This window comes from Lissotriton helveticus, chromosome 10 (genome assembly GCF_964261635.1).
Source record: "Lissotriton helveticus chromosome 10, aLisHel1.1, whole genome shotgun sequence".
In the NCBI taxonomy this organism is placed as follows: domain Eukaryota; kingdom Metazoa; phylum Chordata; class Amphibia; order Caudata; family Salamandridae; genus Lissotriton; species Lissotriton helveticus.
In genome coordinates this window covers 971,853,284-971,868,923 of record NC_136071.1, presented here as the reverse complement: position 1 = coordinate 971,868,923, position 15,640 = coordinate 971,853,284, and the positions used below count along the sequence as shown (strand labels likewise).

Here is a 15,640-nt window from a genome sequence, read left to right as displayed (position 1 = left end):
GCAATATCACACCAGCAGTTGATTCAGTAAAATATTTTGAGGGCATTAGTTCAGTTGTGGTTTTCAATAAACGGAGAGATTTCTTTCAACCACACCCAAAAATCCCTAGAACTGAGCACATTTTTACAATTCTTGAATTATAATCTTTGACTGTAACAGCAGGTAGAGTGTTACCAGATGATTTTTTGACTAGCTGGCCTGGTCAAAGTATAATTGGAGACTTAATGGGTGAGGCTTTTCAACTCAAAATGTTCCTTTTAGCTGGCCTAAGATTATTGAGTTTGTTGAATACAGCCAATGATCTTGAATCTCTTCGAAGGAAGCTATGTAATGTATTCATAATTACCAGCAGAGGTGAAAAGACTGACACTAAGAGTTTTCCTCTTCAATTGAGTAAAAAATGATATCTACAGTAGTGCCTACTTTGTATTCAAAGCAAACACAAGGAGATGATGGACGAAGTGTTGAAACTTTTCAGACACTCACCTCCAGTCACAGATCTGGGTTGAATCCATCATTGTTCTTTAGCTTACTTCGCCAACCCCAGTTAAGACCCATCCATATGTAAATCAGTCTTGACCCTGTGCCCCATGTGAACAGTCCAGCCTGAAATGCCAAGCCAGGCCTTCCCTGGACCGGAAACAAGCATCCTGGGACTGGTTTTGGGGTAACACCTCTCTTCAGCCAGGTTAACTTGAATCCAGTGGCAAAGTAAGCAAGGGACCCACGTCTTGCAATAAAGCATAATAAATAGGGGCATTAAAGAGTTCTGGAGAGGCATCATCAGAACCTTGAGAAATTACATTTTTATCAATAGGGGAGCTGCCGCCATCTTAATTTCACGTAATGCTATTGTATCAGAGAACAAGAAATAACAAAATCAAAGATACATAAACATTTTCAAAAATAGGTCTTTCAAAAACTGACAGGAGATGTTATGATCAGGATAGAAAATCCATCATAAAAAGGTACCCAATTTAAGGACCTTATTTTTCTAATAGATATTCCCAGTGCTAAATTTGTAAATGGATACATGCCAGGGCCCAACGTTTTTCTCAGAAGCATGTTGTCATTGCTGCCTAATGCAGGGATTAGTAAATACCAAGGCAGTCTAGACTTGGTTCCAACTCAGGCCTCTTTAATCTACAACAAGACAATCCCTGTCTGTTCATCTCACTCTTGCAAGTTTTTTTTCATTTGTTTTCTCTCTTTGGCATTGTTTTCCTTTATTTTTCTTCCTCCTCCTCCTCCTCCTCCTGCTTTTTCTTCCTTTCTCTCTTTTGGTCAAAGTCTGATGATAAAAACATAAGTTTGATGCCCAAAAGTTCCTGGTGGGCCACATCTGCAACCACTGGTTTAAATCAAGGACTGGATGTTCCTACCCACATCATCATTATCTAAAGCGAATTCTCACAGGAGTAAAAGATTTCAGGAGGAAGACTGGAAGAAGCACTAAATAACAGTGTCCAGTTTAATGGACCCATCTTCCCTTCTGTAAACATTGTTCTAACCCATATGCCTTCCTGAGATTTTCACTGTTATTACAGAAGCAGACATCTTGCCCCTTTTATAATTCTGAATCTGAGGAAGCTACTATACGGGATGTATATTTAGATGAGGGCGTTCCTTCACATGTACGAGGACAAGACCCCATGTGAATGAGGAAATCCTTTTGCTTGTACACATGCTTCAATTACTGTGTTCTGATACAGTGACAGGTTTGAGTTACATTATATAAAACTGCAGGAATAGATAGGCCTTCATGAGACAATGGTTCTAGTTTATTTATGCTGCTTAGTCTTAAGTAAAAAACTTTCACATTCTATGGTTTGAATGCTTTTGTGCCGCATAAACAATTTCCAACTTGGAACATCTCCTCATTCGTTCCTTGTTGCAGTTTAAAATCTCTGTCTGGGTTCTTTTTCCACAACCCACCACAATGCAGTCACTGTCTTGAATCAGTCTTTGATTTCGATTCTCTTTAAGTTTATCATGGTGCTGGGCCCTTCCTTTGTTATTCTCAGGGCATCCTGTCTAAAAAGTCTTCTTTTTTCACCATGTTCATCCACGTTGTAGGTCTTACTGATTCCTTAATATCCAAACCTTCAATATCTGTGATATCCTAGGACTAAAATTTCAGTGAAACCTGGTGGTTATAGCGGAGAGTTGCTACTGCTAGGTCTGTGTGGGGTCATCTGGACATTTTGGCACTTGAGAACTTTGAATCCATTACCACCAGCAGAGAGCTCTCTTATCAGCTCTCTACAAAGCTGCCATTGAACCTGCAGAGAGAATGCGCCTGAGCCAAGGGTGGGCCGTCTTTAACGGAAGGTGGCTGGACTGGGGCCCCCTTGTGGTTTGCTGATTCTCCCTTTATTGTGCCAGGTAGTCGCCGCTATTTATTTTGCCTATTTGTTTCATCGGTTTCCTTGAGGCTTTACTGAATATAGTTGTGCTTGATAGACTTACAAGTCACCATTTGTGCCCTCCAATTTGAGCGATCACTAAGACCCTTGTTCTTCTAATTATGGTTAAATACAAATTGAGTGCCACATACCCAAGGGCTGAAAGATGGAGCACTATGGATGGGTACTTTGAGAGGGCGGTGGGAGATATTAATTCAGCTTGCCGAGAGATGCCTTTCCCTAAACTTTGACATGGTGGAGTCGTCCTCTATAACTTTAAGTTTCTGTGCTTCCACAGCAACCAAGGCTGTCAGCAGGCCTAATTCTTCCACAGTTTGTGACAATGATGAGCCTTCTATTACTATAGAGGATACTGCAGCAACTATATCACTGTCCCAAACTGCAGCACCCTGTGTAAAGCTGCAGAAGCGGAGCAAAACCCTGTGGAACATGGTGGACAGATCAGGGTTGACTTTTCCACAATCACTTTCAAGAATGCGTTTATTTCTGAAATCTCTGACCAGTTCAGGGAGGTTCCTGATGACTCCCTTTGCCCTATGTAAGTTTGTTTAGATATAATTAAGCATAAATTATATTCACTTGGAGAGGCTGGGACCAGGCCCCTGAATCCCTTAAATGACACTGTGAAACCTTAGCTATCAAGACTCATTGGTCTAACTAGTATTGTATCCAAAGAGGTTTCTGTTTGGTTTTTTACAGTATTGGATATCCTGCTGGCAGGTTCCAATTCCAGAGAACAGGGGATATTCCAATGTGTCAGGGGAAGGCTCTAATAATTTTGTACCAAATGCTGGAGTAAGAGGCCCAGTGCTGCTAGAAGGGCTCAAAGTAACATAGCTTGCTCTTTACCTCCTGCGGATGGACCATATGTGTTGATTCTGGCTAATGTTCCCAGACCGAACCAGCACGATACTGAATCTACAGGGTAGTTGAAGAACAAGGATAACACACTGGATTCAAACCCACGTTAATTGTAAATCTCTGATGTTTGATTGCATTTTGTTTCCCAACAGTGTGGATTGGGTAGGCCAGATGGCCAAAGATTTTCAAGGAAACTGTATTGTGGTTAGTTTTAGAAAACCACTCTCTTAGTAATGGATTTGCTGCAAGCCCTATCTTTGGGACTGACAAAGGTTACTGAGATGAAAGTACTCCCACTAGACTATTTTTACTGACTCCACAAACCAGCTCCATTAGGGTTTCCTCACAATGTATCTCTTGTATTTCGCCTTGCCCCGCACAATTCAGTTCCAGTACAAAATCGACATTCTGTGCTTTTAGATCTTCTGGATAATGATTGACAGCTGGGGATCGTGTTACTTGAAAAGCCCTGTAGGTTGGTGCAGCCATTTGACTTGGCTCCTCCATCAGTAGTAGTGCCATCAGCATGGGAGAGCATTGTGTCAGATACATATAATAGTGGATAATATTGGAAGTGCCAGACTAAAACGCAATCAAACTTCTGAATTGGAATATTGGGGGCATTAATACAAAAATGGAAACAGGCAACTGGTTGGAGTTTATCAATTTTTTTTACATTGGTCTCTTACAGGAGAAATGGGCAACTACTGATATCTTTTGTGACGGTTTTATTTGTTTCTCTTCCCCAGCCATTCACTCTAATGCAGGTAGAGTAAGGCCCGGTCTTACCGCTTGGTTTAAAACTTCTATGGATTGTACCATACTCCCTACTGCGCATAACTCGGAGCTGATTCAGGCTTTTAGGGTGTGTTGGGCGAAGAATTTTAATGGGATTTTTAATTTTTATAATGCTGGGGGGGGGGTTGGGGAGGGGGGGAATTGGTGCAATGGTTAGATTATGTTTTTGTAACAAGGGCCCTATCTACATAGATTAGCGATGGGTCAGTCCAGCCCAGTATCTTTAGTGATCACAACACCTTGACCATTACTCTACGAGAGCCGGAGGATAGAAAGAAGACAAGAGGCGTGGGACTTGATGTGAACATGGTTGAGTTACTCCGGAAAATATGGGTCAACCATTTCATGCTGATACTAAGCAGTTGTGGTTCTGAGCTGGGGAGCTGCAAGGATGTCAAGGACTTTGTTCAACTGGGCATTATTACCAGGGATGCCCTTATGAGGCCCATGAGGTTAAGGGTCCGTCCAATCTCCGTTTTAGAATCCACTATTAAAACTGTGGGTAAAATGGTCCTGAACAGGTTAACCACATGGATGTATGACAATAAAAATCATCTCACATGTGCAGTATGTCTTTAGGGCCTGACTAGGTACTATGGAACAGGGTCTAAATTAGTAAGTACACAGACGCTAAATGCGATTCCATGTACCTGGACTTCATGGATCCCTCCTGCACTTTTGACAGTGTCATCATATCTAGGCTGTAGATAATTTTAGAACATTTGGGGAGGAGGGAGGCATTGTTGCACTTTGACCTCTCAGCTTCTGTCAGAGTGGCCTAGATTGTCCAGTGGGGGAATTAGGGTGGGGGCGAGAAGGAGGTACAGCAGGGCTGCGTGCTCACCCCTGCGCTATTTTTATTATATATTAATGGACTTTAAGCTGATGTGATTAAGAAAGGTAAGGATATGCCAAAATTAACAACAAGATGGTGCCTGTTCTACTGTACGTAGTTGAGGCTGTGCTGTTGGTAAAAATATCTAATGAGCTTAGGCTGTTGTTGGATGTCTTTGTTATTTTCATTGCCCAGCTTAATCTAGATACTAAACGTACTAAAACTTTGTTATAGCCTGTGGTGCAAGAAATCTTAAGTCCCTCTGCCTGACCATCCATAGTAAACCAAGGTCTAGAACCTACGATTTCTCCTATCTGGAAGTTCTTTTTGACTCACGGGTTACTTAGGTTCCGTGTTTGGCCAAATGAACACAGGTTTGCAAATGCTGTGGGGTTCGTTACTAAATCTGCATCATTTATTTAAAGGAAAACCATTTCTCCCCTGCCAGAAGTGTACAAAAGAAAGTGCTTACCATTTCTAACTTATGCTTCTGGTATCTGGGGTTATAAAAGCACGAGGTCCCCTCAGCACGAGGAATATATAGGCATAGCCTAGGGCTGCCAGCCAGTTGTCCTGTCATTGCAATTCATGAGGAGATTGGCAGATCTTTTGTTGAAGAAAATATTAATTTGGCACCGCTATTGTCAATGTTTGATATGGTCGAATCCGCAAGCCTCCTTCAACAGGGAATCATTGAGGATTGTCTATCCTGTTAGTCGAGTCCTCAAAAGTCAATGGATTTTGTTAATATAAAGCAGACCTGCATCAATTTAGGTAGACCATCGACATTTTTTAATCCCAAGAGTATATTTTATATTTGCTAAAGATAGTCGTTGATTGAAAATAAACTTTTTGGCCTTAAGGCAGCAGGAAAAGGAGGTTGTGGAGCTGCTTGAACCAATCATCGCTGAGAGCAGTATTTGGACTTGGTGCTCACTATCAAAGACCTTATTTTTTAAACAGATCTAGGATGTGGGTAATCATAAGTCATTTATGCTTCCCACTGAGGCAGTATGGCTCCGGGGTTGTTGAGATGTGTCCTTGTGATGAGCACTCGGAACAATGCCTTCTACACTTCCATTTTTTCTGTCATTTTTAATCGCCATTTGCTAAAAAAAATGTTAATTCTTGTTTCATGGAATGTGGGGCTGGTGAGGTGTAACCCTGCATTATTGTTTCTCCAGCAGCTTTGTTCACCTTTAGTCTGTTTTAGTGTGTGCTCTGTTTTGCGAGGCTTGCATTATGACATAGGAAATCACTTATGTTTTAAATGTATTTAAATTCTGAACTTTGCCTTTCAAATTCCATGAATTATTGGATTATCACGTGCTGTCTGATTGTTTAACTTTTTTTTATAGGGGTATGTATCCATTTATATTTGTATGTGCTTTTATGATTTTGAAATGATCGAATAAAGCTTTATTGATTGGCTGTGATTAATCCAAGGTTTGATCTGTTTGTACTAGTTTAGCAGCTGTGATGTTTTTGGTAAGATTTTGGTTGCAACTTTTTTTTAGGGTTAGATGACTAGAACCGAGCTATTAAAAAGAAAGTCAAGGTTTTTTCGAAATGCAGGATAAAGTACTCAATTTACAACATGATGGTCGTTCATGGTTTCAAGTGTTTCATGGATGGCTCGTAAAGGAAGATGGAACAAGTACCACAATTTGGGGCATGTATATGGGGAGGGCGGGGCAAAGTCACCAGAAAATCTTGTGCGGATATTAACAGTTCTTCTACTGCCTCCTTCACTTTTCTCTCAGTATTTGTCCAACAGCAATTTTCTCCTAGTTGTATTCTTCTTGTACAACCAGACGTCTCGACCTGAAGCCTCTGTTAATCCAGGGCAACTATTCAAGATCTATATCTGACTCTGGTGGACAATTCTTCCAGTTGATATAAGATTTTATCACATTTTTCAAGATGTACTGTAACTTTGTATGGACTTTGACATGCTGCTACATCCCTGATCTATCAATTATATTTCAGTCTTTAGTCTATGCCGAGGTGTTTACAGCAGACGGTATTTTAATGTAAGCGCATGTCGATGGGATGTATGATGGACAGGTGGCTTTTCGCAGATTCCATGGGTTCTTATAAAGTTCAGTTGCATCTGTTGTATGTGTCAGCATGAGTGATTTAGTGACCTCATCAGGTCTCATTTGGCATTTCCCATATCGCTGTACAGTTATGGACATTTTGTAGGCTGCCTGCTTTAACTGTGCAATGTTTCCACAAATGGAATAAGGACTTCCATGGTTTATGTAACAACATAAGGTGCAAACAGAAGTAATGTGTGCCTATAGAGACTGAAGACGCTGCATTGTTATGGAGAACGATGGAATACTTAGTAGAGAGGAGGAACATGGTAATAGGGATAAATTGGTAGACGAACGGCTAAAAAGGTAGGTACACTGTAGGAGGCCCGAAAGTGACCCTTCATTGGGCCACAGGCTGTTTATAGACATGTGGCCTATTCCTCGCTCGCCTATCCCCACAGGCCACTGAGCAACACTTGCTTCCCCAAGGTAACTTAGTAAAACGAGCGCCTTCTCGTTAGCAGACTGAAGTGGTGCGGTGCTCACAGCTTTCCTCATGAGACCACACTTAGCTGCCTTCTCAGAGAACCTTCAGGGTTTCCCCACTGCCAGAGATTACGGTATAACCCCTCCTCGAGAACCCTCATTGCTAAAAGCCTTCAAGCCCTCTGAAGAGTAACAGAAAGCTTGTGCTGCAACTAGCCTTCCATCCGCTAGTCCTGAGAGCGAGTCACATGCTTACAACGCCAATACCAACACAGCATTAATTCAGAGCGTTGTATCGTGTGCATGACCTGCAAATCCTGGATTGTTGCTCTTACCAAATACAGAATATGGGCGTGTTTGACACGTACATCTGTCACTTACACTGTCTGCAGAATGTACAACTTCAAAATGTAGGTATGAGTACAATTCAACTCGATAGTAATCCAATCAAACCTAACATTTATAAAATGCTAAATACCAGCAGGAGCTAGTAAGACATCCGAATCAAAGCAGCGTTAAGAAAATAAACGCATCTTTAATGCCTTCGCCTTCATAAATGAAAAAAAAGCAGTTCAATGTTCCCAAGATCTTTTGTTCGAGCGTTCTACCATGCACTGGTGATGTTGGAAGAGAAACTGAACCAATTAATGAATGAAGCAAGTTTGGAATCAACCAGAAAATAAACTAATGTTGGGAGGAAGGGGTGGCGCTTTTCTGGATAAATAACGTCTTTGCCTGGAATTCTTGCTGCAGCACTACAATGTGTAAAATTCCAGTCTGCTCCAAGAGACAATTTACACACGTTGTAAATCTGTGTGAATAGGTGTCCACTAGAAATGCAGTCTATCGAACAGGCTGTAGATCTTTACTGGAATGTGGGCATAAAGAATGGAAATATTACACAGACGGACCACAGAGGGTTAATTGCACCCTCTCCAATTTAATAGTGTGCATTTTTAGAGATCATATACTCGAACATTCGTAGGCATAGAGGTTTACTGGCAAGTTGAAAAGCTAATAAAGTTTTGGCTGCACACAAGAACTCTTGAGATAACCACAGAACAAAGAAAGGATAGGAACCGGACTTTTCTAAACATGTAAGATTAGCATGTGGTAAAATCTCCATTTTGTTTTCCATGGTGATTAGCAAGTAATTTATACACGGCTGATGCTGCAGGAGAAAGCTATACAATAATACCAGAAAAAAATCTTAAAATAATGTCATACAGTCATGGAAACTAATCATTCTGCTTATCCCAAGCAGGTAACTGGTTAACCCGCTACCCACCAGTTACCTTTTCATGAAGATCTACATAAATGCCACCCTGCATTGCAAATACTGTAAACTTTCAGCAGGACAAGGTCTTAAAAAGGAAAGAACCATCACAAAGACTGATTTAAGAAAGAACAACCACCAGTCGCTAACTGCAAATTTCATTGCAACACACAAGATTCTTCTGCGACCATCATCTTAAATTAGCTTTGATTAATTCTAGTTTGCTACAGCAAAGGTAGTGGGTTCTGTCAATGAACAAGCACAGTCTAGTCAAGAGATTGAAAAATTCATGTCAATGACATCAAAGTTAATCACAGCAACAACACAGGTATTAAAGAAACGGTCACTGCGTGGTAAACTCATTATTGCTGGTGGCTAAGATGATGGTTATTTATGAATCTGCATGTCCATTCAATGCGCGTTGTAAGAATTTGGCTACCAGCAGAAGAAGAAAGTGCGCAAGTGACGTGAAAGCTGCATGTTAGTTAAGAGTTAGTGCAAGACCAGCAAGCTAAGGCCGCATCACCCTTGATTTAGAAATTCCATTTTCAGGAAATCAGTCACCCAATTGAAAATTGGCCATGCAATGTACAAACACACCTGCTTTGGGCGCTGCATCGACTGCAGCATCTACTACGCCTAGGAGAACAGAAAAAAACAAAAAGCAGAGTAACTCACATGCCTTCACAGTTCTCTTGCGAAGTGATAATGTAAAAAGGTGAAGTAAAGCAAAAGACAGAATATGGAGCACAGGTCGTGTTACATCATTAAAGCGTGGTGATGACAGAGCGAGCAGCACACCGAAGTGCTGAGAAAACAAGGCACTTTCCAGAGGGTTGAGACAAAACAAACCGTATTTAAATAGGGAGAGTTTGGTACAAGAATTTGGGACACAGGCATCCTTCCATGACAAGCTAGCAGGTGGAGGCTCTTACTGGAAAGTGAGGTTAAGTACATATATTAGGAGTCCTGTGAAACTGCAAACACATAATGGCACCTGTGATTAGTAAACATCAATGAAGGTGAACAATATGGCTCCAAAGCATCCTAGTCGGATTCACAGGGCACATCAATTTCAATAGCTATCAAATGAACACTTTTCAGTTTTAAATATGACGTATTTGCTGCCATCATTAACCTGCAAAAACGAGAAAAGCATCAGAGTTCATTGAACAGGCAGCGTGGCATCATGGACAGGAGTTCCTGTGACTGAGCCGGTATTCCTGTGCTGTCATTTGTAGCATATCGTGAGGAATAAAGGTCAAGGTTCACTTACCATCATTACACAAATTACACATTTAGTGAGCAAAGATGCACATGAAATATGTACGTCAAGAGCTGTACATTTGTATTATCAAAGCAAGCTGAGAAAAATAACGTTTCAATCAATGACAGTACGTTTTACAAATCATTGTCATAAATAAAAAATCTTAGAAATGAAGAGTTCCGTATTTTTTGTTTATGTACACCTTGGTAGGCACTTAAAAACATGCCTTAATGAGACAAAAACAACATGTACCACCTGGGAGGCTGCCGCACAAGTGATACTTGCACACCGAACAGGTAGGCACAGCACAGGCACCAGCAGTGCAAGTTGCACGTGCACACACGCACAACACAAATACAGGCACACAGAGCAAGTGGAGCGTAAAAAGCTGCGCTGAAAGCTTCTCATGTACACAAAGCGTGTACACCACAGGGAGCATAATTCACAACATGTGCAATCAGCAGCTGGGCATCATTCACTCAAAACAGGTACAGCATAGACAAGGGCAATGCAATCTGTTCTCACCTGCACACAAATAAAGTAGGTGAAGAAGGCAAATTGAGTACAAGATTCCCATACCCACAAAAAATGGAAGAGCAAAAGTCTCCACAGATTAAGGGCCCCTCACAAATAGAAGAACTGCATTATGGACACACACACACAATGCAAGCATGGCACGGTGATCCCAGCCCTGGTGGAACTGACCAATACACCCTGGACACAGAAGCCACCTTAAAAAAACAAGTTAATACTGTGGCTCCTACAGTCCATGCCTGCTACCAGCCCACACCACTATGGGTGCCCTGCTTGTTAAAGGATACGGACTTCTGAGTGCAGACGGGAAGTACAACGTCCACTCCAGAGGCCCACCTGCTCACTAAAAGTGAAAAGCATTGGTGGTAACACAACAGAAACAAAACTACTTGCACACAGTATGTTGAAGCACTCTTTTGCAGAAGAGAAAACATCTGGGGCTGGCTGATACCTTTTAAAGGGTGTCAGGTCTCTCGTTGAATTTGTCTAGTATACATGACTCACGCACAGTTCCCACGACCAATCAGAGGTATCAATGATCAAAAGACATGCTGGAACAGACATAGCGCTTCCCATCCACAGCAGGCACTGCTGCAGACATTGAACTCACTATTGAGAACAAGAAAAATAAATGACTACAAAAAAAGCCAAACCCGATAGTGCCGCGGACTGAGCACAGTTCTTAAAACCTGTAACTATCAAATTGGCCCCAAGAAATTAAGGAGACACCAGGCTCCATACAGGACAAGCTAACGGGATGGCCGTGCTATATCACAATTTTAACGGGTCGGGCCCTAGGTCCCCATACAATACAAATGACCAAACTGAGACATTGTTTTAGTTTATGGGACTGGCCCAGGGCACATGCGCCCGGCCCCTTTTATTAGCAGGGTAACATGTCCTGTGACACCTGTAATGGATGGGTGTGGGCTGAGTGTGGAAGCCAGCCCTCAGGGAGTGGCTGGTGGAAGCACATCACTTCTAAACACTAGAATGTGACCAGCTGGTCACTACATCCCTCCCAACCTTTATGAAAATGGGACAACAAGCCCAACCTTTGGAAGAGAACAAAATAACAAAACAACAACTCCACTGAGTCCATTCAAGTTGCTGGCAGGACAGGATACGTAGACAGGTGCAACTGGGAGCACCAGGCATCACGGCACGCCTCTGCAATTTTAACCAATCAATCAATCAGTCATTTGTTAAGCGCACTACATACCCGCTAGGGTCTCAAGGTGCTGGGGGGGGGGAGGTGGGGGCCACTACTGTTCGAACAGCCAGGCCTTTAGTGTCCTCCTGAAGGTTAGCAGGTCTTGGGTCTGTTGTAGGCTCAGTGGGAGGGTGTTCCATGTCTTGGCGGCGAGGTGGGAGAAGGATCTCCCGCCGGTGGTTGTTCTTCGGATTCGCGGGACGGTGGCGAGTAAGAGGTCGGCGGAGCATAGCTGGCGTTTGGGGGTGTAGAAGGAGAGCAGTCTGTTGAGGTAGGCTGGGCCGGTCTTGTGGAGTGCCTTGTGTGCGTGGATGAGGAGCTTGAAGGATATCCTCTTGTTGACAGGGAGCCAGTGCAGGTTTCTCAGGTGGGGGGTGATGTGGCCGTGTCGTGGTACATCGAGGATCAGTCATGCCGAGGCGTTTTGGATGCTTTGTAGTCGATTGATGAGCTTAGTTGGGGCTCCCGTCTAGAGGGCGTTTCCGTAGTCAAGTCTGCTGCTGCTGACGAGGGCCTGGGTAAATGTCTTTCTTGTATCTGTCGGGATCCATCTGTAGATCTTGCGGAGCATGTGGAGGGTGTTGAAGCAGGAGGAGGAGACGGCGTTGACTTGCTTGATCATTGAGAGCGTTGAGTCGAGGATGATTCCCAGGTTGTGTGCGTGGTCAGTGGGAGTCGGGGCTGCCCCCAGTGCCGTTGGCCACCAGGAGTCGGACCCAGGCTGACGGGTTGGAGCCGAGGATGAGGACCTCCGTCTTGTCCGAGTTCAGCTTCAGACGGCTGATCTTCATCCAGTCGGTGACGGCCCTCATTCCTTCATGGAGGTTGGCTTTGGCGGTGATGGGGTCCTTGGTGAGGGAGAGGATCAGTTCAGTGTGGTCGGCGTAGGAGATTATGTTGAGGTAGTGCTGTCGGGCCACGTGTGCAAGCGGGGCCATGTAAATGTTGAACAGTGTCGGGCTGAGGGAGGATCCTTGGGGTACGCCGCAGATGATCTCTGAGGCATCGGAATGGAGGGAGGCGGACACTCTGGGTTCTGCCGGAGAGGAAGGAGGTGGTCCATTCCAGAGCCTTGTCTCGGATCCCTGTGGCGTGGAGGCGTGCGCGTAGTGTGCGGTGGCAGACGGTGTCGAAAGTGGCAGGGAGGTCTAGGAGGATGAGTGCTGCAGTCTCCCTGTTGTCTAGCAGGGTCCTGATGTCGCCGGTGGCGGCAATGAGGGCGCTCTCAGTGCTGTGGGTGCTGCGGAACCCTGACTGGGAAGGGTCCAGGATTCTGTTCTCTTCAACGTATCGGGTTAGCTGTCTGTTAACGATTTTTTCGATTACCTTGGCCAGGAAGGGGAGCAGAGAGATAGGTCGGTGGTTCTTGAGGTCTCTTGGGTCTGCCTTGGGTTTTTTGAGTAGGGCGTTGATCTCGGCGTGTTTCCAGCTCTCTGGGGAGGTCGCGGTCTCAAGGGAGATTGATTACGTTGCGTAGGTGGGGTGCGATGGAGCTGCTTGCTTTGTTGAAGACGTGGTGCGGGAATGGGTCTGACGGAGAGCCGGAGTGGATTGTGCTCATGGTCTTGATGGTGTCATCGACGCTCACGCTGGTCCAGGATGGCAAGAGGACGTGGTCGATGGTGTGCGGACGGTCTGTTGTGTTGATGTCTGTTGGGGCTGTCTGGGTGTTGAAGCGGTCGTGTATGTCTGCTATCTTGCGGTGGAAGAAGGTGGCGAGGGAGTCGCACAGGGCTTGCGACGGCGGGATGTCGTTGATGTTGGAGCTGGGGATGGAGAGTTCCTTCACAATGTTGAAGAGCTCCTTGCTGTCGTGTGTGTTGTTGTCAAGGCGGTCTTTGAAGGCGGTCTTCTTGGCAGCCCTGATGAGGTGGTGGTGGTTGCGGACGGCGTCCTTGTGTGCTGCGTGGCTGTCCGGAGTTTGTTCACTGTGCCATTTTTTCTCTAGGTTCCGGCAGGCTTGCTTGGAATCTAGGAGTTCTGCGGTGAACCAGCCTGCCCTCTTGCTAGTGTCTCTGTGGGGGGGTTTCTTCAGCGGGGCGAGGGTGTTGGCGCGGTCCTCGATCCAGCGCCTGAGGATGTGGGAAGCGACGTCGGTGTTGGAGGGTTCAGTGGGTGGGCTGAGAGCGAGGTTTGCATGTAGTTGGTCTTCAGTGATTTTGCTCCAGCGGCGGCGGGCGATCTGTTGGGTGCGGTGGTGTGTGGTGGGTTTCTGGAAGGTGAAGTGGATGCAGCGGTGGTCGGTCCAGAGGAGTTAGATGGTGTGGCTGACGGAGACGTGCGGGCTCGAGGAGAAGACGGGGTCGAGCGTGTGGCCGGCGGAGTTGGTGGGCGTTGTGACGAGTTGTCTCAGTCCGCGGTTTGCGAGGGTATAGATCAGGGTTGTGGAGATGGTGGTGTTGTTGTTCTCAAGGTGAAAGTTCAGGTCTCCGAAGAGGATGTAGTCGGTGGAGGTCAGGGCGTGCGTGCTGATGAAGTCGGCGATGGAGTCGCTGAACTGGGGGCGGGGTCCGGGGGGTCGGTAGACGAGGGTGCCTCTGAGGGTGGAGTTGTGGTCTGTGTGGATCTGGAAATGCATGTGTTCGGCGGTGCTGAACGCGTCGTCGGTGCTAGTCGAGACCCTGATGCTGTTCTTTTGGACGATGGCGATTCCTCCTCCGACTCCGTTGGTGCGTTCTCTGCGGGTGATCTTGTAGACGTCTGGGATGGCTATGGCGATGTCGGGTGCGGAGGTGTTGTTAAATCAGGTCTCTGTCAGGAAGGCGACGTCCGGTGAGGATGTGTTGAGCAGGTCCCAGAGCTCGAATGCGTGTTTGCGTGCGGAGCGGGTGTTCAGTTGTATGCATCGGAGGTGGTTGAGGTCTTTCTTGGTGGGTGATTCGTCGGCTCTGTGGCTGGTGTAGCTGCAGTTCCGGCAGGTGAAGGGATCGTGTGTGCGTTTCGGGGCGGCCTTGAAACAGTTGTGGGTCTGTCCGGGGTTGAGAGAGTGCAGTGCTGGCGTCGTAGTGGCGGCGGTCGTCATGGCGGGTGCGGGGCCAGGGGTTCTGGCGCTGGGCGCGGTCCGGGCGCGGTCCAGGCGCAGATGGGCGCAGACGCGCTTGCCACGCGCCACCGGCGCAACCGTGCAGCGGACAGCATGTATGGGGAAGTGGGAGTGAGGAGCAGCTGGGAGGCGGGAGGCTGGGACAGCGAATGGGCAGTCAGGGGGGCGGAGCCGCAGCAGGGCAAAAAGGTCACAAGAGTACAGGGGGAAACGAGTGGCACAGAAGGCAGAAAGGTCACAGGAATGCAGTGGCAGCTAAGCAACAGAAGGCAAAAACGGGCAGAGAGACATAGGGGCCACGAGGGGAGCAGATGGAAAAACAGGGCAGAGAGACACAGGGGCAGTGAGGGGAGCAGAAGGGAAACCCGGCAGAGAGACACGGGGCAGCGAGGGGAACAGAGGGAGAGAACGTACAGGCAGCGGGGGAGACAGACAACAGCAGTCACAGACACAACAATGAAAATGCAGTCACTACAACGGGAGCAATGCAAGAAAATACAGGCAATACAATGGAGGTTAAGTAAACCTACGGCCTACCACTGGCCACCAGGGAGGAGGCGCAGGTGGTAGCCTGCAGATGGAGGAGGGCCTCGAACTTTCTCAGCAGCGGCAGCTGGGCAGGGAGGCACAGGCGGTGCTGTGCGGAGGGGGAGCGACCTACCTGGAAGGGTCAAGGGTCGCTATCCTCACCGCGCAGCGGCCAGCCTATATGGGGAGGTGGGAGGGAGGAGCAGCTGAGAGGCGGGAAGTGGGGGCAGGGAATGGGCAGTCAGGGGGGCGGGGACGCAGCGCGAGGGGCGACGAAGGAAACAGAAGGCAAAAGGGCACAACAATTGAGGGGGAAACAAGTGGCACAGAAGGC

The 15,640-nt window shown here is 46.2% G+C and overlaps 1 protein-coding gene across 2 annotated transcripts in view; it reads right to left on the bottom strand.

Annotated features, from left to right (window-relative positions):
• The window catches only part of AKAP9 (A-kinase anchoring protein 9), a 647,464-nt gene that overhangs the window by 452,558 nt on the left and 179,266 nt on the right, over positions 1-15,640 (bottom strand). The window contains exon 4 of one of the 2 annotated variants that reach the window (XM_078663638.1): positions 9,322-9,360. The exons of the other annotated variant lie outside the window; for it this stretch is intronic. Coding sequence (XP_078519764.1) covers positions 9,322-9,360 — 39 coding nt within the window. The remainder of the gene's footprint in view (positions 1-9,321; positions 9,361-15,640) is intronic. 2 annotated transcript variants of the gene reach the window in all.